General features: G+C 40.2%; 2 protein-coding genes across 7 annotated transcripts in view; both read left to right on the top strand.

The window, feature by feature from the left end:
• The window catches only part of LOC111868730 (eukaryotic translation initiation factor 4E transporter), a 102,083-nt gene extending 96,671 nt beyond the window's left edge, over positions 1-5,412 (top strand). For all 5 annotated transcript variants that reach the window (XM_023859657.2, XM_023859656.2, XM_023859658.2 and 2 more), the window contains 2 exons: positions 317-466; positions 1,584-5,412. In XM_023859657.2, the coding sequence (XP_023715425.1) occupies positions 317-466; positions 1,584-1,843 (410 nt within the window). In that variant the 3' untranslated portion in view covers positions 1,844-5,412. The remainder of the gene's footprint in view (positions 1-316; positions 467-1,583) is intronic.
• Positions 5,413-8,976: 3,564 nt separating this feature from the next.
• Positions 8,977-23,863, top strand: part of LOC111868748 — a 79,342-nt gene continuing 64,455 nt past the window's right edge. Inside the window, exon 1 of one of the 2 annotated variants that reach the window (XM_023859686.2) lies at positions 8,977-9,414. The gene's annotated coding sequence lies outside the window, so the exon portion shown is untranslated. The remainder of the gene's footprint in view (positions 9,415-23,863) is intronic. The other variant, XM_023859685.2, reaches the window with a different exon arrangement.

Genomic DNA, 23,863 nt, shown 5'->3' with positions numbered 1-23,863 from the left:
TTCTTTGTTTTGGCCGACGTTTCGGAGGAACGTATCGTCTCCATCTTCAGAGCAGTTGAATGGCTTGGAATGCAGAGAGCAGTAGAATACACGGTGCCTAAACCCAGAAGACAACTTTCTTCATAGTCATCGCCGTGAAAACCTCAAAACTTACATTCCAAGTAGTTACATTGCATGATGGCTCCACAACAATATTCCATATGCATATGTATGTAGTGCTGTGTAATTTAATGTGAAAGTTTTAAACAGTAGAATTGTTGACTGAGACTTATTAGCTTCTATCAACCATTTATCACATTACATGCAATTTGTACAGCTCAGACAATTCAAGCTCATTTGGCAACATTGCATCAGGCACAACATCACACACAACAGCAACAGCAACGTAACCTATCAGCATCATCGTTACAACAGTTACTTCTAAATCAGAATTTTGGCAATGCAGGACGAGGCTCAGGCAAATCAGGTAAGCTTGTGGTAATCTATTGTCCTTCATTCATTCATTCATTCATTCATTCATTCATTATTAGAGGGGGTGGGTTCCCCATGTACTTAGACCAGTTATTGGTCCATTGTGCGTCCCCCTTTAGTTTCTACTGTCCCCATACCCTACCAGTACTGGTGCTTTGCTATCAGCCCCACTTTGCCAGCGAGGTCGGTCCTCTTCTGGCACGTGGTACCTGATGCTTCCCCCATCTACCAGAGGCATTGGAAACTACTTTGGCGGGAAACTTCTTGCCTGATTTAGCTCAGAGGTCTCCTAGAGACATGAGGATCTTTTACGTGCCATAAATCTACGACACAGGACACACGGCTTAAAGTCCCTCCCGGAGGACTTGTTCCCTGAATTTTTCCACCCTTAAAAATTTCACGACCTCTGCCGGGTTTGAACCCATGTACCTTGAGTCATGAGGTGGGAACGTTACCCCTAGACTACGGAGGCCGCTTATTGTCCTTAAAATAAAATACAAAGGTTTTGGATTGAATCTGCCCCAGTAGTCTAGTGCTAACATGCTTGCCATTGGACCCAAAGTTTGTAGGTTTAAATCGAGCAAGGGTAGATGGATTTTTAAGGGCAATAAACATCTGTAGCACAACATCCTTTGAAAGGGAAGGAAAGCTCGGGATCCCATATGTATTTACGGCATGTAAAAAACTTTTACTCGTGATAAGAGGTATAGGAAAGAAAAATCAGAAACCATTTTTGGATAACCACACAGTGTCCTACTGTTTCTGGGTGCAGTGACTTCAGATAAGAATGGGAAATTGAAATTGTCAATCTAAGTATGCTAGATAACTGGTAATGTAACTTGCCCAAGTGGTGTCTGAATAGAAAGTTACAAATATACCAGCCAGCTGAGGTTAAAGCATGAATGACTTAATTGTCAAAAGTGTGACATTAGAAACCAACCAGGTTTAAGAATGAACACTCATTGTGATGAGTTCTGTGATGGCAAACAGGAAAAGTGGTTATATTGTTTTGAATGAAATGTGGTGTTTCTCTGTTTGTGCAGGTCCATAGTAATTTACCATGGCAGATATATAGGATAATACTGATGTTCACTTTATTTTTACACTTTCAGATTCTCGTATGTTGAGATCCCAGCAGTCTCAGGCAATGGCAATTGGACGTCAGGGCCAAACAATGAACCTTCCAGTTAATCGAGACATGTCAACTTCACCGACAAGCAACCAACTGGCACGATGGTTCTCCCCAGAGCTGCTAGCACAAGCTCGTGCAGGTCAACTACCAGATATGCCACCAATACCATCAACACAGAACATGTTAAGTTTGGAGGAATTGGAGAGGCTGCAACAAGCTTCAGCTGCTGTTCATAACTGAATTGGAAACAAGTTAAGGGCTTGTTACTGTAATTAGTTATAATAATGGATGAGGTTTTCACTGGACTTTTCTATTTTGCTGACTTTGGAGAAAGTATTGTTACTTTACACTATGGTTATGGTGCAAATCTGTCAAAAGGTACAGTCATTTTGCTTAGGTAGCCCATGACAGAAGTAATAAAAGTAGATACTTTAATTCTGCCATTGAGAAACTATAAATTTCTTTAATGATTTTGATTTTTTGTTTGTTTCCTTTCCATGTTAAGTATCTGGATTTGTGTCAACAAATCATAGTGGTTCCTCCATCAGTCAGAAAGTGGAAGACAGATTTACACAGAAGTGCCACACAGTGTTGTATATGTAGACAATACTGTTATGGAGAATAGTATTAAAATGAAGTGAAATAAATACTCGAAATTTAACTGGCCAAAGAAAACTGTTCATAGGTAATATTTAATATTACATGTATGTATATATGCAGAGTAAGTTAGGTAATACAACACCACAATTTTGTATTCTGGTACTGTAATTCTGTGAAATGAGGATGGAAGGCCTATTATAGAAGTCTTTTTATAAATTATGAGAAGGTTTCTTGAATACTGAAATTCATATTCATGGTTTTGGAATGTCACATCATAATGTGAACGGTATGATTGGAAATAAAGCTGTATTGGGAGCAGTGAAGGCAGAAAGACCAGTTGAAATAAATATGTATAGAAATAATCAACATAGAAACGTGGTGTGAAAGCTTATTGTTAATTTTCTTGCTTTACAGAGATGAGTGCATTAGTGTGTGAGATTTGAGAATGGGGAAAATGTCATCTGAGAATAATAATTTCTATGGTTAAGTGAAGAATTACAATGTTCAAAGTCGTGGGATTTCTCTGTGCTTACTCTGTTTTAGCTGTAATGTAAACAGATTAGGAACAAATTCCTATTTGATATGTGTTTGCACAGTTTTCTTTTGTCATGTGGTTGTAGAAAAATGGGAAGATGGGAGGTATGTTTCCTTACAAAAGAAATAGTCCCCCTTTTAAATTTGTTTTTCTGCAGTTTAAAAGTGGAAGAAAAGTAATTAAATTGAATCCTGAAAACAATGGCATATGTTAAATATATATTTATATTTTTGTAGGCACAGATGAAAAAAAGATTAAGGTATGACTTGTAGTTTAGTGGCTGTAACACAGGTATCTAAATTATTTAAAGCATGTAGAAAGGTTACCCTAATGCAGAAGGAATGATAGGTTGAATCTGGATTTATGAGAGTGAGTGCAAAGAAATTTCTGACCAACTATGATTGATGTAATAATGAAGAATCGCTAAATGTTCCAGTTTAAGTTAAATTTCAGTATTGTTCCCATTCAGCGTGATAGTGTTGAGAATTTTCTGAAAACTGAGATGTGATGTTAACAATTATTTGTTCAAAGTGTGGTTATCAGAACCTACAACTAATAGTTAACTTTTGAAGAAGCAGTAATAGTAGTTTTCCATACTTAGGTCGGAAAGAAGTGTGAGGAACGAGGAAGTCAGTGTATATGTGGTATGTTTGATGACAAAATATAGTGAACAAATTAAGACACCAGCATTAAGTGGTTGGTAGAAAGAAAATAAGTCCTTTCCTCATTTTGGAAACAATTTTTTTTTGTTTTGACACTTGAAAAGGAAACTTAAAAAGAGTCACTGCCAGTAGTTTGCTTCATGAAAGTTGGTTGGAAGAAATGGCTGTGAGTCATGTGGACATTGTTCTTCCTTTTGTTAATGACAGATTTTTTTTTGTAACAGAACAAATGGCCAAACATTTGTAGTGCAAAAGTTAATATGGTACACTTGCTTGAGAATGATCTGGTAAAAGAACATGCATTCCAGTGAAATGAACGCATAGGATGTTAATGGTGATTTTTTTTTTAAGTTTATAGAATATTTATTAATTTTCTTTAGCATTTTCATGTTTCTCACATTTGAAAAATGAGTGTTTTTTTTTTAAGTATGCTCAGTGTTTGCTGAAGAAGACTCCTTCAGTGCAGCAGGATATGCTATCCTCTCCGTTCTTCAGGCAAGAATATAAGACTGTTCCTTCATACAAGCTTTTTGTCGGCTGCTGTGTAAATCCTAGTGGAAGTAGGGTTATGAACATATTGCTTCTTTGAGTCATTAAATGAAGAATGAGTGTGGTTCTTTTTTGTTGAATGTTGTATAAAAAGTTTTGTGCATCTGTATGTGAGTGAAAAAATGTGGATGTCTGCNCATGTTTTCAATATGGGTGAGATGGGGGGGGGGATATAGAAAACCTACAATACCATATTGAACATGACAAGAAAGGAGAAATGTGATGTTTAAAAAGTGACTTAATATGGGTTTATTAAGAATAAATGCAAGTAATATTCATGACAGACTAATTCATAGCACAAAGAAATGAAGATCTATGTGCACGTTACCAGATGCTTTTGTCTTAAATAATTTAGAAGTAGATTACATGTTACACAGAACAAATGTAGCTGCAGAAACGTCTGACCTTCTGAAATTCAAACTGAAATGGTGTGTCATACAAAGGAACTAAATAATTTCTTCCAATAAATTGTGTTTTTGGAATTGCTTATCTCTTGCAGTATCAGTGTATGCATTGATTTTTGTATGTTTATTATTTTATGATCTTGGCTTTGACTACTGAAAGACTCCTCATATTTTATGTCACCTTGAACTATTCTCATTTCCAGTCAGCCTTTATGGGCATACAAAATCATTGTAATCAGTGGAGGTTGTATAGAAAGCTTCTGTGGCAAGAAAATTATAAAATTAAATATATGGATCTGATTTGATTTTTATAATCTTGGTGATTGTTCTGGACCCCTAGCATTTATAAGAGGAGAATGTTATTCAGAGATATCATGGCGAGGTAAATAAATATGAATTCATATACAAGTATAGCCAAGATAATTTTCTAGTTAGGTGACACACTGAAGCTCTCATATGTTGCAAGGTTAGGAATTATTTTTGTCCACCCAGAAACATTTGTACTCTCAGCATACATACTGGAACTCCAAGCAGTAACTTTCTTTATTTCTCAGCTTCTCTCTCAGTTTGGATCAGTGTGTGAGATGTAGTGTCAAGATTACTGTGCGATTCCTAATACCTGCTACAACAATGAAAACTAGACCTTATTTGTTGAAGTACATGTGTTCCCAGCATATATGTACACTTGCTACCCTACAACTCAACATGATAGGAAAAACATCAGAATAAGCTAGATAACCATTTCAGTAGTGGCAGTTTCTTTTATAATGCCAAGTGTGAAGAAGTAATCAGGACTTGCGTTTAGTGTTCCAACTTGGTAATCTGTGTGTATGTGGACATTTGCATAGTATTTTAACTGCGTGATATTACTAGAAAGTCTTCATTTTGGCATACACATTCTGAATCAACTTCATGTGGAATGAACCATGTTACTTGTTACATTAACAGCTGTAATTTGAATGTAGGTTCAGTGTATCTCAGTATCAGGAGTTACAGTGATGTGTACTATGTAATTAGGTGATTATATGCAATTAAAGCAGGAGCATCTTTTTAGAAAGACCCTGTATGCGATTTATCAGAGATTAGTTATGACTGTTCCAGCAAATCAACCATAACATGATAAAAAGGTAAAACTGACACTGTGCATAATTAATTAAGCACTATGTCATCAAGACACGGGGGAGTGGAGGTATAGCTCCACCATTCTTGATCTTGGCACTAGATTGAGGTGAGTGGTCAGCTTCACGCCCCTCCCACTTTATCCCTAAGGAAGGAGTCCCTGGTACCTGTTGTATAGGAAGCTGGGTGGGCCCCATTGTAGTCTGAACACTGGAGAAGAGGGAAGATCTTGCATTGCCAGGAATAGAACCTGGGCCATCTAGCACATAGCATGTCACTATACAGATTGCTACCATGGCATGGTAGGATAAGCAAAGACAGGGCTCCAGTATGTCATTTGACTGCTTTGACTAAAGTTTGCAGATGGTTATACACCATTTTACCAGACATTGTGGTTGATTAGAAATTGTGTTTGGGATCCAGGAGGTCCCATGTTCAAAAACTCAGCCCATACACTAGTTTTATTGAAAAAAATGCTGGAATGCTACTTTAGAATATTGCCTATGAGCACTTCCTTAACATCCCTTCAGATTCATCATCCACTGATCACCTTCTCATGGACACAACCAGTGCAGTTTATGATGTCATTAAATAAATGAATAATCATTATTTTGGTAGTTATATGCTACTACCAGCAACACAGTGAAAGAAAAGAGAAAAGTCAGCAATCAAACTTGAAGTTGATTACTCATGTGTATGTGTTTTTTTACTTAAAGCAGTGTGATGAGAATTTGAAAAATTTTTGAGAATCAAACTACAACTTTCTCCAGTAGATCCATTTTTTCACTGTAATCACAATTTATTACAGTCTGCTTTTTTACAGTGATCTGAACTGTATTTACTTATCCCTTTTGATATAACATTGATGCTGCATACAGAATTGGAGAAATGTGCATTGTGGATAGATTTTAAGTTAAGCATTGCTGCAAACCATTATGATTGTGATGGATTTTATTCTTTGCGTGGTGCTGTGCAAAGCAAAAGCAATAACCTGAAAATTATCTGGGTTTTATATGGAACAATCACTGTTTGGATATAAGATATCTTCCCTCCCCCCCTTCTTTTTAGTGGGGGGGGGGTAGTCTTAAAAGCCATACTTGCTATTATAGAAAGAAAAAACTATAAATCTCAAACACTGTACATATTCAACATTTGTTCAGAGACATTCACTTCATGAAGGCATGAGCTGAGACAGCTGTAGCAAAAAATGTAGGCTGGATGACCATAGACTGATTCCTGGTATAGGCAGGGGTTTTTGTATTCATCACTGCACTTCCACTAGCTCTTGGAAGCCATGTATCCCATCCAGTGGATACTGGGAGTAAAGTGGGGTGGCCACCTACCTAGTACACTGCTGAGGTCAAGAATGGCAGTCCCCCATGTAGTGTGGTGCTTAATTAAGAATGGGGGATTTACTTTCTTTATATGCCCTGTACTATAGGACTAGTGGCCAGAATTTAACTGGGGTGTATGAATGTGTAAGGAGTGGGCCTTCTTGGCCCTTGCACCGCAACCACAACGATGTATTTATATTGGAAAAATGCAACATGTGGCCAATAGAGGTTAATTACAGAATTGCCTAATGCAGATTTGAATTGCATAAACATGGGTGGTCAGTACAACCTTGCTCTTCAAAAAATAAGTGGTAAACTAAAATTCTGTTGCATAGCATGCTATATTTTAATAGCATGTTAGGTGGGTGGACAATATTAAAATGGATCTTAAGATAGATAATGGGATAGTATGGATTGGATTGATCTGGCTCAGGATAGGGACCAGTGGAGGGCTCTTGTGAACATGGTAATGAACCTTCGGGTTCCATAAAATGCTGGGAAATTCTTGAGTAGCTGCAGAATTGGCAGCTCCTCTAGAAGGGCTCAGCTCCATGAGTGAGTAAGTACATTTGTGGATATTTTAAAGCCTCAGTGCCTTATTGCAATGGGCAGTTCCAATTCATGTGGGATTTGAGGTGGACATGTGGCAATGGAGCTGTTTCTAAGTATTTTAATTTCTCCTCACTCATATGCTATTTGGCATAACACCAGGCCATTGTTTCACATGGCTATGGGCCACTTGCACTGAATCCTGCTGACAGGTCAAGTTTGAAAGATTTTCTGATATGGATATTATCCAAGCACTGACATGATATTGGAACTGAGGTTAACTTTGTATTTTCTGTGCACCCAGAGTTCTACTTATAACATAGATATCAACCATGGCAAAATAATTGGAATCCTTTAATGAATACTCAATTACAACATGTTTCTTCTTGAAAAGGTGTGCAGAGAAAATGACCTTATCACTGTGCAGTATTCTTAGCCATTTAAACGGCACAGTTACGAACCTGATGTATTTCAGTAGTGTCCAAGGAATGAGCAATGCTCTATAAGTAAAAATAAACAGAAAGGCACTCCACTATTACAGATTAAAACAAAATACGACCAAGGGATACAGATATTTAAAAGTTCACTTCAATCATACTATGGCTCCACATTATGCTGGTGACTTCAGATGTTACTTCCTGGGGGGAGGGACGTTTTATTCAACGCCTACATGGCATGTAAACATTTTAAAAACCTGGGCATTTCTTACATACAGCTGATTTTGATATTTCACACGTCACATAAATACTGACGTGGCAATTTCTAAACATCCATGTATTACTGGAAGATTGTTAATCAATATACTAAGAGCACAAGAAAAACTACCAGCTCTAAATGTTGCAAAACTTAATGAGGGTATGTGCACAAAATTTTGGTATGGGTGAAAATATTAATATTGTAAACTTCTGCACAAAATTAACCGACTTTATTCACATGAAATGTTATATACACTTTCGCATATGCTTGGTTTCTTCAGACACGTTTTTTCAAATATGTAGTTAAACAGTATCAGTACGGTTAGATATTAAACCCAACCACGTACACATGCCATTTTTGGGCTGATCCATTTCAGACACTCAAATATTCTACACCACACATTAATTGCTATAAATGCATTCCCACAATAAAGATGCTTCACTCATAGCTTAACAGTTGTAAACGAAGTCCCTTACTTGATCACTGTCGTCATAAAATAAAGCAAAATAACCCTGACATAAGAATCGGATTATGGAACAAAACATCTCCGAAAACTTGCCTAGAGAGCTCACACCCCGGATTAATGCAAACATTCTATCCCTTGCACAATCACCTCCTCCTGCCCGGAACTGCTCCGGGGTACAACGCTCGCAAGCTCCCAAGTGAACGAAATGCTAGTGCGCATTGATACAAGCCCCTGCAATATTTAAGACACGTAACACAAACATCAGCAAAATATCAAACAGAAGTTATAGAACTGATACCGTAATATAAAAATAAAACACTAAATTAAAATAACTTTGATTTAAAGTTCGCTTTTAAATGAATATATGTATAATGCACCACTGACGGTTTTTACTAGCACTGCGGAAGCCTTCCGACGCAGTAACACGTAACTGACATAGTGGACAAATTTCATTGGTCAACGAGTAGAATATTACAAGATGGTTTCTGTTTATGGTGGTAAAATAGGGCTACGAGGGAATTTACATATTTTGTAGGGAAAATTAAATATAATTAACTTCATTGCACTTCTGGTGCCTTTAAAATTCACATGTAATGCTAAATATTTACTGGTACAGTTTGCTAGGGAAGATGCTGTTGTTTCCGGGAACATTTTAAATGCAATCGATATAAGAAGTACATAGTGCACACACAACCGTTCGCGCAGCGAACGCAACCTGCCGCCGACAGACGAAACTACAGGTCCCTGGTTCTATTTCGTGAAAACCCCTTCGAAGTGCTTGTCGAAATAGAGTATGAAGAAGAAAAGGCACTTTCATGTCTTTGAGTTTCTTCAGCATTTTGCATTTATTAAATTTGCACATCAGCACCGAACATACTATTTCACAAGTATTTGAAGGTAAGTTAATGTCGTTAACTACGTCTTGTATTATGGGTTCTTGAACTCGTCTGGCGACTTGCTTGGTTACCCAGCCCAGGAACAAAAGCCTAGTCCCGCCATTGCTCCAACTTTACCGAAGGAGTATTTGCTTCATAATTTTGCAAATGTGCACGTATAAGTTACAGTGGAAATTGAATGAACGTGTATGTGAATATCTAATACGTATATTGTGCCGACCACATAGTTTTAATACTTCTTTCACCGTATGGTGTGTGATACGTAATCATACGACGTTTTAATTCGTGAGGACGTATGACCTTCAAAACACCCAAGTGTTCGGAAGGAAAGAAGTGTACCAGAATTTGTATCCACGCATGTATGTTGGACAAATATTGAGTTACGGACACAGTGTACTGTGCAGTTGGAGTATATTACAAAGTAAGACGGTGAGAAGAATATTCTATAGAAACACTGATAAATGAGTAGCCTGGCGAAGCAAATGAAACAGGAGACTGAACTGAAATGGGGCTTGCCCGGATGTGATAATATGTGCTGGAATATTTATGAGCGTTGAGTACTGAAGATTGAGTTTATCAAGTGGAAAGAAAAATGGCCAGTTGTATATGTTAGAGAAAAGAGAGTCCAAGTAAAATTATTTTATTCTCATGATGAGCTGTTATTCTGGATGTGATGAATGTAATTATCAAACCTGAGATCATAGGACATACCAGAAGTTTAGTGTATCATATACTTTGAACTAACAGAATTCTTCTCATCACAAGTTAAGCCATGCATGAAGCTGGGTGAATTTAGGACAGAAGATGTGTATATGCATTTGGTATAATTAATTAAAAGAGAAGAATGGAAAGTTGTTCACATAGGGCTCTCAGGCTTTTGTGACGGTTTACAGTTTCTTTGTCAAGTATGACTCAGATTTACCTGTGACTAATTATATCTAGTCAGATGAAGTGGTAGGAGTTCAGTTGTTATTTTAGAGCAAAATAAGAATTAATTAAAAATTGAATTCATTTTGGAAACTAATGTAAAAGTTTTGGTTGGTTCATACTGCAAAGAGAAGTTAGTGCATGTGAAGAAAAAGGGTACAGCTGTGTGTGCACTGAAGTGGAGTGGAGGGCAGATGTTGCAGGTTGTGATCACGTGAATTTGTGTGCTGTTGACCTCCATGTGTCATCAGTGTTTGGAAAATTCTTTTAGGGATTCATCATTGATGGTCATCTCATTGTATGTTCTTTAGAAATAGGGAGTTGTTTTGGGGATTCGTTTTCTTGAAAGAAGCATAAAATGAGTTAGTCCTGTATGAATTGTGTTAAAAAAATTACCAGGTGATGGGTAACATATTGGCAGACGACTGCGTATTCTTTCACCAGAGAACTGTTGTGTATTGGTATATTTCATTTGTCTGCAGTTGTGAACTCAATATGTTTATTTTATTTGTACTTTAATGAGATGCATTAGGCCAATTTCAGAATTTGAGGAACAGTTCTAAACACTGTACACCCTTTAAGCAACCAAGAACAAACAATATTGGCATAGAATAAAGCCCTGGGCATTTTTTGCAGCTTTTGTGATTCGATTTTAAGGTGAATTTGTTTCCAAACTGTAATTTTTTTTGTAATATTTGTAACCCCAGACCAAGGTTTGGTAATCGTTTTTTTTTTTTGAGACATTGAAATTTATGTTCTTTATTCATGAGAATTAATAAAGTGTTTGTCTTAGACATGATTTGAAATGGGATGGAATTTCAAGCAGAGATGTAACTTGTTTGGATGTGAAATCAGTTAAGAAACTGATACAAGTGACAGCTGATACTGGATAGTCTGAATTTCAGTGAGATTTATATGTGGTGAAGGATGGGCCCAAAAGTGGAGTGAATGTGAAATAATGATAATTGGTGGATGAACTGATTATGTTAACCATGGAAGTAATGGAAATTCCAGGCCAGATTGTTCTTTATTTTATGACAGTGTTATACCTTCAGTACACAAGGATTAAGGCTGCTACAGATAGGCATTTGATGGCATTCGTTGCTTCAACAAGTTAGCTGTACCATCTAGATGGAAGGAGAAATTTTCACCCGGGTTCGGATAATAGATCACAGCCACATGTAAATACATTTACCAGACATGGGAGCAAGTACATGGACCTGACATCGGAAAACCCCGCAGAATTACGGAAATGGTAGAAGTGGCGCATGTTTTTTATTGACAGTTTGTTTGGTAATCGTGACTTGATGATTTACTCCCAGATGATTTACTCCCAACCGACCTTTGTCTTGCAGACCTGGGTTCATTGGTGTAATTTGCTGAAGATGATCTTGATTTGTAACTGCAGTTTATTCTTACTGACGCTAGATGAAATGAAAACCAAGTCTTTCTCGTGGTTCTGCAAGGTTTTAGCTTTAGGAATATACAGGGTGTCCCAGGAGGAATGGACCAAACTTCAGGAGGGTGTTCCTTATGTTAAAATATGCCGNTTACGTCATCGCTCGCCAGTCATGTGTCATGTATAGTGCTTGGGAACCCTAAGGACAATTATGACATGGCGAGCGAGTATTTTGTACTTCAATTTTATGGCTTCATGTCACTCACAAGTTAGTTCGATGTTACGTACATTATTAACATTACAGAATCCACATATTCCTGCCAGTTTTAATATGCATTTTGTAATCAACAAGTGTGCAACGCCGGTCAAAGTTTGCACTTCTCTGGCCATTATTTCCGTAACCGTTCAACTTTGGACGTAGGTGTTTAGGGTTATATCGGCATACTTTAACATAAGGAACACCCTCCCGAAGTTTGGTCCATTCCTCCTGGGACACCCTGTATATGAAGTATCTCCACTTGTTTAAGGGAAACAAATAATCACCCTTTTATGAAATGGAGAAAACATATCCCAAGATTCTGTTAAAGCAGACGTTCATATTTATTGAGTTAATGATAAAGTAGCGCGTATTGACGTATTTTTTATGTCTGTATGGGATCATATGGTGCATATTGCCGAAGCGCGGGCTTGTACATGCACGGTGTACTTGGTTTACAACGAACGATTGTGTGTATGGAAGGGACTTACTTTCGCTCGCTTACTGCCATCGTTGACCAACGCATACTACATCGAATGAATCGAAATATAAACAGTATCTCTTAAAACTTGGTGACTGAATTGTTTTGTTGTAAAGAAAACCTTATTCTTATTGGTGAAGTGTCTCAAAAATGGAAGCATCAAGACTTGAATTAAATCTTCATTACGAGTATGTAAGGCCCATCGCACAAGAACCAAATTAAGTACGAAAAATATAAATCATTCCACTGGGTTTTGTTAAAACAAGTTCAATAAGACGCACGGGGTGCTCCAAAAAGATTTATTAGACCTGACAGCCATGACGTTCAATATTGAAAGATATCTAATATTATCTGAGACCCAGCTGAGAGTAACATGAATCGACTGGCTGGAATTCTAGCAAGAGAATATCAATTTCGTTCCGTTCAATACCGTTAAGCAAGAACAAATTACGCACCGAACTCGGTTGGATTCGGAAGCAGGTACCTTCGATCGGAGCCGTAGCTCTCCAACTGGAATTTTCGTAGCTTTCATCAGTCACTCCAGTCGAAAGTGTGTATATTACTTGAAGAGGCCAAGACTGCTTCCTCCCCCGCATGCTTCTGGATTAATGCATAATTAATATGTAGACTCACAATAACTTACGAGCCAAGAAACTGATGTGTCACCTTTGTCATGGGATGATTTTTCTCGCCACAAAATTCCACATACTCTGGTGGTTGATTAGACATCACGGTCGTTTCTGAACTATAATACAACCGACGCTAGACCGGCAAATTCGAAGTTTAAAAAAAAATGTTACCAAACGAAAGTATTATTTTTTAGGTCCTGTTGGCTTCGTCCATGGAGCAGAGTCCGTGAGAAGCTGATAAGACTCATCTACAGAGCAAGTCCCAGCATTTTATGAAGCCGAATGTTCATTGAGCGATGAGAGTGCACTCTGTTCGCTATCCCTTGCGAAATCAATCGAGACCCTATCCTCATAACTTATTCATAATTTCAGGTGTTCCTGGGTTTTCAAAGCGGTCAGCTCCTTTCATTTTTTTCAGATAAGAGTTCTGTACGAATTTCCTGACTTTCTCTGCCACATTTTTAAAATTATTTTGGAGCCGGAATACTTCGGTGTACCGATAAGGCTATGCGTTGTACAATCGAGGAAACGTGGTTCGATTTCAGGCAGGGGCAAGATATTTTTCTCTTTGCAACGTCAAGGCCTGCCCTAGGAACCACCCAGCTCCTTATCCGTGGTACCGGGGGCTCCTTTCCTAGGACTGAAGATGCCCAAGCGTGAGGCTTAACACTCCCATCTACTGCCGAAGGAAGAATGTGTAGAAATGTTTAACTTTTATTCCGGCGTACGGTTTCTTCGTGTGCTGCATATTAAAACACAGAGACGACTTTACTTAAGATTTATGTTTTTTTATGCATTCTGGCGACGAGACAACATATGTTTCCTGTTTTGCTTGTACTTCAGGACCAACTTTCTTGCTAGCATCTGGTAACAACTTGTGTTTTTAATGGTATTTATAATTGTGACATGTTTGATTATAGACGGTATTTGGGTTGGTGATTTATTGACCAGTTACAGCTCGTAATTATGGTGCTGTCGTTAATCTCCACAACTTACAAATCACTAGAGCACACGCGAAGTCTCCTCATTCCGCTTTCACCCGTCATTCCCTGGTAACGGACCTTAACTGTGGAGATTCTTCAGCTTCTGTGCTCATGTCGTTACTGCCCTGCGAATATCCCACAACTCACAACTGACTCAGTGTCGAAGTCGAAGTCACATTGAGACTGACGGTCAGTCAGTCAGTAAGTGTCGAGCCACATCTGGGTCTCATGACCAGATATTTATTACTGTTTGACATTTACGGTCTTGCTTTTGTGGGGCGCCCTCTCTCACGAGAGGACGGGTCTGTCTTCTATATATACTGCTGGCCCTTGGATGAGGGACTCATTGCTCCAGTTGCCCTGCTTATAACGTTTGGCACGAACCACGTAGAAAACATCGTTCCTCTGTTGGAATTCAGTTGTTGCTTATTAACAGTCTGTTGCCTAGCAGCGTTTTTTTTCGGTGTTTCGCGGTCGTTACCTAGTAACGGGCCTCCACATGCTACAGTATTTTAGACCGCCGACTCATTGCTTCAGTTGTCGTGCTTATACCATCTCGGCACGGACCGGATAGAAAACCCCGTTCCTCTGCTGTAGTTCAGTTGTTGCTTATTAAGAATCTGTTCCCTAGCAATGGCTTTTTTATGTTTGTTTCGATGTTGTTACGTGGCAACGGGCCTCTACTGCAACAGTATTTTAGCCCGGTAATATAACATCTTTAGATTTGAAAGATTCTGTCTTCTGCGATATAAGGCCGTGTATTCCGTTGAAAGTCAGCCGACATTTCGGAGGACCGTGTCGCCTCCATCTTCAGGGTTGAATAAGCCAAGAGTCTGTGCTTGCTACTTGCTTTACGCTGGTTTCTTGCTTCGCCTATTCGACACAATATAGAGATGACATGTTCCTCTGAAACGTCTGTTGACTTTCAACGAGCCACACGTCATTATATCCCAGCAGATAGAACTCTGCCGGTCACGGTAGCCGAGCGGTCTACGGCATGTACTATCTTCGCTCCCTTGGATACCGGGATCACAGGTTCGAATCCCACTCAGGGCATGGATGTTTAGTTTGTGTGTGTTTTTCTGTGTTTGTGTACAGGTAGAGGCCTTGCGATGAGCTCATCACCCGCCCAAGGAGTCCTACCGAATGTGTAAGATCTAGAAACACCGAAGTGAACGGAGAAGTTCATGGAGGTAGGGCTAGGCCCACTGGGGCTGTAGTGCCAAGGGAAGAAAAAGAAGATAAAACTCTTCATAATCTGCGCTCTAAGAAAAACTCCTGCATTGTTAGCACTGACTAGAAGTTCATATGTCCCGTTTAGTTCTATTCCCTCTAGATTTTCTTGGATCGTCCTAATGTCATATTTTAAAGAAAGACGAAAGCAGCGTCTATAAAGAGTTGCCTCATTTCGGACCATTAACGATACGAAATAACTTGACAAGTGTTTACCTAAACGAAATTTAGTATAGACTTCTATTAAATGCATTTTAATTAGCCTAAGTATACAGAATTCAAACCGGGTGCTTTTGTAGTACGTGGTATGAACGTTGTGCCAATAATGGCCACAGCGGTATTATGGACTCGACTATCATGACACGTTTTTAATGGACTTCCTCAGTCCATCCTCGGAAGTGCCGTTGTAGTACCTCGATTAGGCCATGATCGCTTCCTTTGTAATCCTTTGCGATTCGTCTGTCGCCCAACCATTCGACGCTGTATAGTCTAGCTGCTGACAGGTGGAAAGCCACTAGCCCCGCGTATTATAAAATCTTGACAATTTTATGATGCGGGAATTGTGAAAAAGAAAATGTTTTTGTAGAGGCCTTTTTCGTATAGAAAGTGAACATGGCTACTTCGCAAAATCTGTAAGCGCTTTCTACCATTTAATAGCTATAATTGTAGCCTGCATTGCATTTTCACCGTGCTGTATGCACGAGACGTGCATTTTGGGGGTCTAAGTCGAGCTGTGAATCTGCGTGCTCCCAAACAAGGCAGAGTAAAGCTTTTATTGAATGGAGAAAAGAAAGCTGTGTTGTATAAACCTCTTCTTTTAGTCGTCTGGCCACATGCTGCATCGCCAGTGATGTAATTTCTCACGATAACCGAGATACGCGTATGCTTATATTGACGCTGTATAGGAAAGAATTTAATAAACAGAGCCACATGGGAAGTTACTCGGTCACACCAGCAGGTTTTTGTCATATTACCGCCCTAGAAGAATGTTAGTCGGGTGATCAGCCATAGGGGCTGAAGTTTTCGCGGTCCTACGCAGTCTGTAGAGTGCCCTTAAGGTTCAGGCCCTTGTCTCTTCAGAACTCGATACTGCGTAGCCTCAGTAGTTGAAACAGCGGCCTTAAATAGCTTAATGTGCCGTCAGTTGCTGCACACACGTGCCCCGACACAGTGCAGATTTGAAACTCGTTAAGACTGTAGAACCCGCCCAAGAACTGTTACAGATGCCAGCACGGCAGTTAGTCTGAGAGAGGGGGGGAAGAAAGTGAAAACAAGTTGATTACCCATAGCAAACGAATGGAGGGATGGCAGTGTCCTTGCAGGCGTTCCCTTCCTTACACGATGATCCCCGGGATACCACTTCGCAATATATTTGTGAAGAGTGAAGTACTTATGACCTGTTTCAGAACAGGCAAATATATACACACAAAAGGATCATAATGAGGATAAGTAGTTTCTGTGGCGCTCTCTTGTATGATGCTGCAATTCGGAACGTGTTTGCTTGTATCGTCATTAACAGAAGCATAAGTAGTGCTACATTCCTTCTCACATACTTGAGGATATAAGTGGACATGAATAAAATGGAATTATATTCCTGTATTGATGGAAATAGAATTGTATTATTGTAAAAAATTGAAATATTAAATCTGTTAGCTGGAATCCAGGAACTTCCATACCTCACCCTTTCCAAGTAATGAACCTTTCGTTTCCTAAAGAACTTGATCGCAAACTCTTTTAGTCTGATTCTAATTTGATATGACTGAAATGGTGCCCTCACCTCCCAAACTGTATAAAGTTACTTCAAATGCAGTTTAACAGTTTATAAATATAATTACCGTTGAACCATAATTAATAGGTTCAAATAAGGTAAATCGGTATAGCTATGTGCTACAGGTTAGACGGTTGGAGGTCAATTCCCGGCAAGGACACGAGTTTCCTCTCTTTGTTAGTAGTGTCCAAATCGGTTGCGGGCTCCACCCAGCCTTGTATCTAGTGGGTACCAGAGGTTCTAACCCCGGGATGAGGCCGCGCCATAGCTCAAGCGGTTAGTCGCTGGCTTCCCACCGCGGCGGTCCAGGTTCGATCCCGGGTCTGGTCAAATGGGATTTGTGGTGGACAACGTGGCGCTGGGGCGGGTTTTCTCAGAGTACTTCGGTTTCCCCTGTGTCACTCTTCATTCCACCAAACTCTCCATCATCATAATCACCCGGGGCAGGTACAATAGGCCTATCAATGGCCGCCGTGCCGAGTGGACCCAGTTGGACTCCACCCCCCATTAAGCAATTAAAAAAGCCAGGATATAGCGGCAGGGGCATGAAGCTGACCACTCAGCTCCATGCAGTGCCGAGGTCAAGAATGGTGGAGCTGTAACCTCACTTCCCCATACGTCTTCATGGCATGGAACAGCTTTTACCTTTTCTGTAGGCTCAAATGCTCTCAGCAGCTGATGTACATAAGAACCCACCACCACCACCACTGTATTTGTGAAGTTCTCTTTAAATTTATGTATGATTTAATGAGCCTTTTTTGTCTGTTTATATGAATGAGTAGAATAATATCAATGTATGTGAGTGTTAAGTAGACCACCACCATTTTCGTCGGCCCCAAGAAAAAATCTCTACGACCACCCTGGGACTTTCAATTTGAGAAAACGGGGTCCGAAAGAGAATGGATTTATTTAAACGACAGTGAACTGTTCCAGTAGACACTTAAGGATTAGGTTCGTCACTAAAAATCTTGTACGATTTGAGCCAAGGATAATACGAAGCCCGGGATTTAGTTGATTTTTACACAGCTACTGCGGTACAGCGGGGGCACGCGGTAACATAGTTGAGGCACTATGCTACAAGTCGGAAGGTCGCGGGTTCAAGTGCCGATGAAGTCATTCGATTTTTTTTCCCCACTTTACCTGATCCTTCCAGCCGCAGTATGGTCCTGGGGTTGACCCAGCCTCTTAACAGAAATGAGTATCAGGAATTAATTAAATAATTTTCCTGGTGAGAAATGCGCGGCCGGCGGGTAAGGCTGACAATCTTACCGCCATCTTTGACCCGATTGTCTACATCAGGGGTCTCCAAACTTTTCGAACCGCGAGCCACATTAGATAATTCAGCACTTTCGACGGGCCGGATAAAATTAGAAATTAATAACTCTAGGTATATGAGTTTTAGTGAAAGCACAGAATTTCATAAACTAATACAAAGTACGTGAGAATAAATTATCGTATATTAATGACAACAGACAGTAGCAGCAAATGCTCATATTTTCATCACAAATTATAATAAAACAATTAATGTGAATGATGGAATTCTTTTTGCATTCTTAAAATCTGAATAAATTGAGGTTCAAATTTTAAAAGGCTAATCACAAGTAGCGACTTTAAATGTTCATCGGATAAATTTGCCCTGTATTTCGACTTGATGTACTTCATCTGGGAAAATGTTTGTTCACACAGATATGTCGTCCCAAAAATGGAGATAAATGTACAAGCAAATTTCTTTAAATTTGGAAATTACTCAGAGTTCAGAAATTTATAAAATTCAATTAAATTTCCTTCCTTGTATTTGTCTTTAATATGATGATGTTCCCGAAGTTCAATAATTTCCATTTCAATTTGACCCGGGACATCTGCAGCATCACAGTCAGACGGATTTTGAAACAATCTAAGTTCCTGAGCACTGGAATCCAAATCAGCAAATCGCTTCCGAAATTGTTCTTTCAAATCTGAAATGACTAAATTTGCAGACGAGGAAGGAAATTCTGCTTCACCCTTTTTATGCACCTCTGCACAGTATAGCATATGAACAAAGTTGAAATTTTTCACTTCGCTTTCCAGAAGTATCAACTTTGCTCTGAATGCCTTGATAAGTGCAAATAAATCACAGATTAAGTTATTTTCACCCTGCAACTTTACATTCAAATGGTTCATATGGTTCACCAGATCAGCAAAAAATGCTATTTTCCAAAGCCACTTGGTATCTGATAAAAGTGGTTCGTGATGGTTTTTCTCGGTAAGAAATATATAAGTTTCATTCCTGAGCTGAAAGAAGCGCGAAAGAACCTTTCCACAGCTAAGCCATCGAAGTGCAGTATAATATGTCAGGTCATTAAGCTCGGAATCACATTTACCAATACTCATTGGAAAATTAGTTCATTTGGCGAATTTCTGCACAATTCTTTCGCGGGCCGGATGTGGCCCTCGGGCCGTAGTTTGGAGACCCTTGGTGTAGATAATGTGTGACCCTCAACGTCTCACAACCCTATATGCCTTCACGGCCTGTTACAGGGAGAACTTTACTTTTACTGCGGTACAGCTCATTCAGATATGCATCACGACGGCAGCGAATTCGAAGGAATCGAAAGACTGAAGAGGATATTTGGGTCTACGAAAGAAGCAAGGGGACGCTGCATATTATATCATGATTTGCCGAATTTGTATTTTTCGCCAAATAGAGTGACACAAGTAGCTAGATGTCATGTGCTCGAAACATAAACATCGTGGCTTTAGGGGTAACGAAAGAAATTGGGTACTTTGCGTATATACAGACATGTGTGCTTTGTGTGTGTGTCTACTAAATGACAAGGTGACTCCAGAAGCTTGTGCTTTATGCCAGTGTTTTCCTCAGAATCGATGAGGATTGTGCATATGCAATGTAAAATATCGTGATTACTTTATGGATACCTACAACTTTTTGGAATACTATCACTTGTATCAGTGACTACAGACGGGGTTAGAATTGGTAATTGGATTTATTGACCGCTTTCAGGTTGTAACTACAATTAGTTCTTACACTATTGCTAATTTACACAATTTACAAACACTCCACACTAATCTTCTCAGTCTCTTTCCACTGGTCATCACTATCCATTTCCTGGCAACAGATTTATAACATAGAAATTATAAAAGTCTCACTAAATTACACGCTCCCGATATCGATGTATTACGGCACATGTAACGTCATGCTAAGTCTTCCAGTTCTTCTGGCCACACTGCTGTTCCCTTGGAACTTCGGAACTGAAATGAATTCCCATTTCCATATTATCTTATATCTTCTCGGCACAAACCACACAGGAAAACAGCCCCTCTGTTGTTGCATGGCGCAGATGACACAGAAGACATGTGTCACGTGTCAAACTGCCAGTTCATTGGTCCGTTACCAGTACTTGGCGTGATGCGGACAAGTCTTTCCACTACGATCTCTGCCCGGTTTCTACTTCCTGTAGAATGGGCCTATGTCGGGGTCTGTTCTGTTCTTAGAGCTGCTGGATCCTAGCCGGCTGCAGTTACAGCTGCAATAGCTCTTACTTGTTTGTCATCTTCCCGCGCCTCAACTTTGTTGACTGGGTCGTCATGAAAGAGCATTGGCATTGTTGTGCTTCCGGGCTTGACGGTGCTCAGAAATAAAGTTGTATTCCTCTAAACACAATCCAGCATGCGGTTTGTCCTTCAAGATTCTTAAAACTTGGAAGTCAGGTTAACGCAGCGTGGTTCTCATTATGGCAAGTAGTTCTTGTCGGATGACGCAGTAATTCCTCTCTGCCTTGTTCCGCTTCTTACTGTAGTAGGCTGTAACTCGCTCCTTTCCGTCCTGTGCTTGGGAGAGGACTCCTCCAATTCCGACGTTACTGGCGTCTGTGTCCACGATGAACCTCTCCTGTCTGGGGCTAGGCAAGAATAGGGACAGCACACAGCCCTCCACGAGCGTTTGGAAAGTTGTTCCCGCCTCTGGAGTCCATAGTAAGGATTCATTCTGCTCAGTGAGTTTGGTGAGTGGTTTTGCAATATTAGCGAAACCGGAAATAAACCGTCTGTAATACGTTCATAGGCCCAGAACGCTTCTAATTTTGTGCTTATTCTTCGGGGTTTGCCATTCCTATACCTCTTTCAGTTTCTCGGGGTCTGTGGTTATCCATTCAGGTGACACAATATGCCCGAGGTACTCCTTCCGTGAGAGTTGACACTTCTCTGGACTGAGCTTTAGGTGGGCTTCTTGGAACACTTTCCGCAAGTTGAGCAGATGCTCTTCGGAAGTGCCGCCAATTACGATCACATCATCTAAGTACGCAAGACATGAATCGTACTTTAGACCTCGCAGAACTATCTCCATTAGCCTCTCGAATGTCGCTGGGGCGTTTCAGAGGCCAACGGGCGTGACTGTAAACTGCCATAACCCTTGACCGGTCGAGAGTGCAGCCATCTCCTTGTCGTCCTGCTGTGCACATACTTGCCAATACCCGCTCTTCATATCAAGAGTAGAGAACCATTTGGTTCCAGCCAGCATGTCAGTGCGGGACAGTGGAAAGCAGTCTTTCTTTGTGACATCGTTTAATTTCCTGTAGTCTGCACAGAAACGGGGTCCCGCATTTTTTCTTCTGACCAGAACGACAGGGGATTACCAGGTTCTGTCTGATTCCTCATAACCCCGCGGCGTTGCATGTCGCCGAGCATCTCGCTTACTTCTGCTTGCTTTGCTAGGAGCATCCTCGGGGGTTGGCGAATCGGTTGGGCGTTTCCCGTAGCTATACGGTGATACACTTTGTTAGTCCGTCCGTGGTCTAAGGCTGTCCACAGCAAAGATGTCTTCATACTCGACAAGGAGCTCTTCCAACTCCTGAAATTCCTCGTTGCTTAAATGTGGCTTGGCCGCTTCGGTCACGTCATGTAATTTCCAGCATGCAGCCTTGGCCTGGTGCTGTTTCAGATCAGGTGGGGTCACCAGCATGCCTGGCTCACAAATAAGCCAGAGGGGATCCTTTCGTGAGCTTCTGGTCCCGATGGGTAGCATTCAGGACCCTCACCAGTACCTCCCGGCGGTCTTGAACCAAGGTTCTGGCTATGTAGATTACTTCAGGCGAATGGGCGTGCGGGCTTTGTTCTACCAGACCAATTTCTGCTCCGAGGGGGTTCTCCAATCTAGCCATCGCTACTCCTCGCATTGTGCATGTATTGGTCCTTGGCCACTACCAGACTGGAAGAATTCGAGACAAGTTAGAGCCCATCAGGAAAAGACAGGGACCGGTCTGAAACCAAGGGAAACCGAAAACAAAACTGATTTGGAAGAAATGGAGGTCACGAATTTGGAGGCCAATCCAGAAATTATTCAGTCTGAAGTGGAACATCGGGAGGTCCCTACGGAAGAGGCCGCAGAGAAATCTTTGAAAACAATGAAGAATCGGCACAGGGGCTGGCAGGGCGACGCAGAGAGCAAAAAGAACTGATCCGAGGAGACGGTGGATCGCGATGGAAGTTGGCTGCTGCCTGCAGGAAGGTGTCCCGTTGTTCAGCAATGGCACGGGGCAAGAGAAACGTTTTCAGGAAATTGCGAACTGCGGAAGGAATTTGCCGCAGTCGGCAGGAGAATGACCCATAGTACAAAAGTGGCACAGCGCAGAGGACACGATCGCAAGAGATTCGCCCAGGACTGTGGTACAAGAAACCCGGAAAGGGTGGACGTAAGGGAAGAGATGTTTTAGGGGCCCAGAATGCAATAGTGGCATAAGGGACGGAGACCTACTACAGCAGCTACGAGGCTCCCAAATTTTGTACAGTTTGTTAAATCCAGTACGGTCTCATGTTATGGGCAAAGTTTGAAATAATACAAATCCAAGAACATAAATAATAAACGTAATAATTATGTAAAGGTGAAGATTATATTAATAAAATGTCATGTTACCCTACATTGGTTGTAAATTTATGTGCTTCAAGAATGTACCCCCCTTACTTTACATTTATTCCCATGAGAAAACTTGTCTTGAATTATGCTAGGCTTCGGAATGTATCCCTCTCACAAAATACTGCACACTGTAAATGAACTTGGAAAAAATGAATGTTAGTGAAACCCACTCACAGTACTACTCATACAACAAACATTTTGTATATAGTGTTGGGTTTAATCAGAATCTTCCAGAGTGCTTGGAAAATTATAGATGAACGTTCGTTTATGCCTGTAAATAATGAAACAGCCTAACCCTGGATCAGCACAGTGTGACAGATTTCACAGAAATTTGTTCTGAATTTTGTCAATGCTATCGTAATTTTGGCCCTGTTATTGGATAGATGACTGTACAAGATGAAACTAATAGGTAATTTTCGTAATGGATACATTTTTCATGTTGACAGGAAAAATAAAGTTGTAATTTGTTAACCATTTTTGTAGATGGTGATATATTTCATAAATTGCTGTCAGATAATATTTTGTTGATTATAGGTTTGGGTTTTTTAGTTTGTTTTACTTTTGTCATGAACATGGATGTTTGATTTTGTTAAACATTTTATATATTATACTAGTGCAACATTTGCTGAGAATCTAGCAGGAAGTCTCTACATTTGTTATATAACCGACTTTCCATTCTCTCTTGCATGTTCCTTTCCAGTCCTACAAGGTAATGCATGATGTGTTGAGGCTGATGTTTAACACCATCTCCCTTGAATAACACAGTCAGAGTATACTACAGTTCACATATCCATGTCAGATTATCATCACTACTCCCAGAATAAATAACAATACACTGAAACAGTTGCCTGCTTGCTTGTGACCTACTC

This window comes from Cryptotermes secundus, unplaced genomic scaffold, assembly GCF_002891405.2.
Source record: "Cryptotermes secundus unplaced genomic scaffold, Csec_1.0 scaffold13, whole genome shotgun sequence".
NCBI classification, from domain to species: Eukaryota; Metazoa; Arthropoda; class Insecta; order Blattodea; family Kalotermitidae; genus Cryptotermes; species Cryptotermes secundus.
Note: the sequence above shows the minus strand (reverse complement) of the source record. Positions and strands in the feature narration are given on the sequence as shown.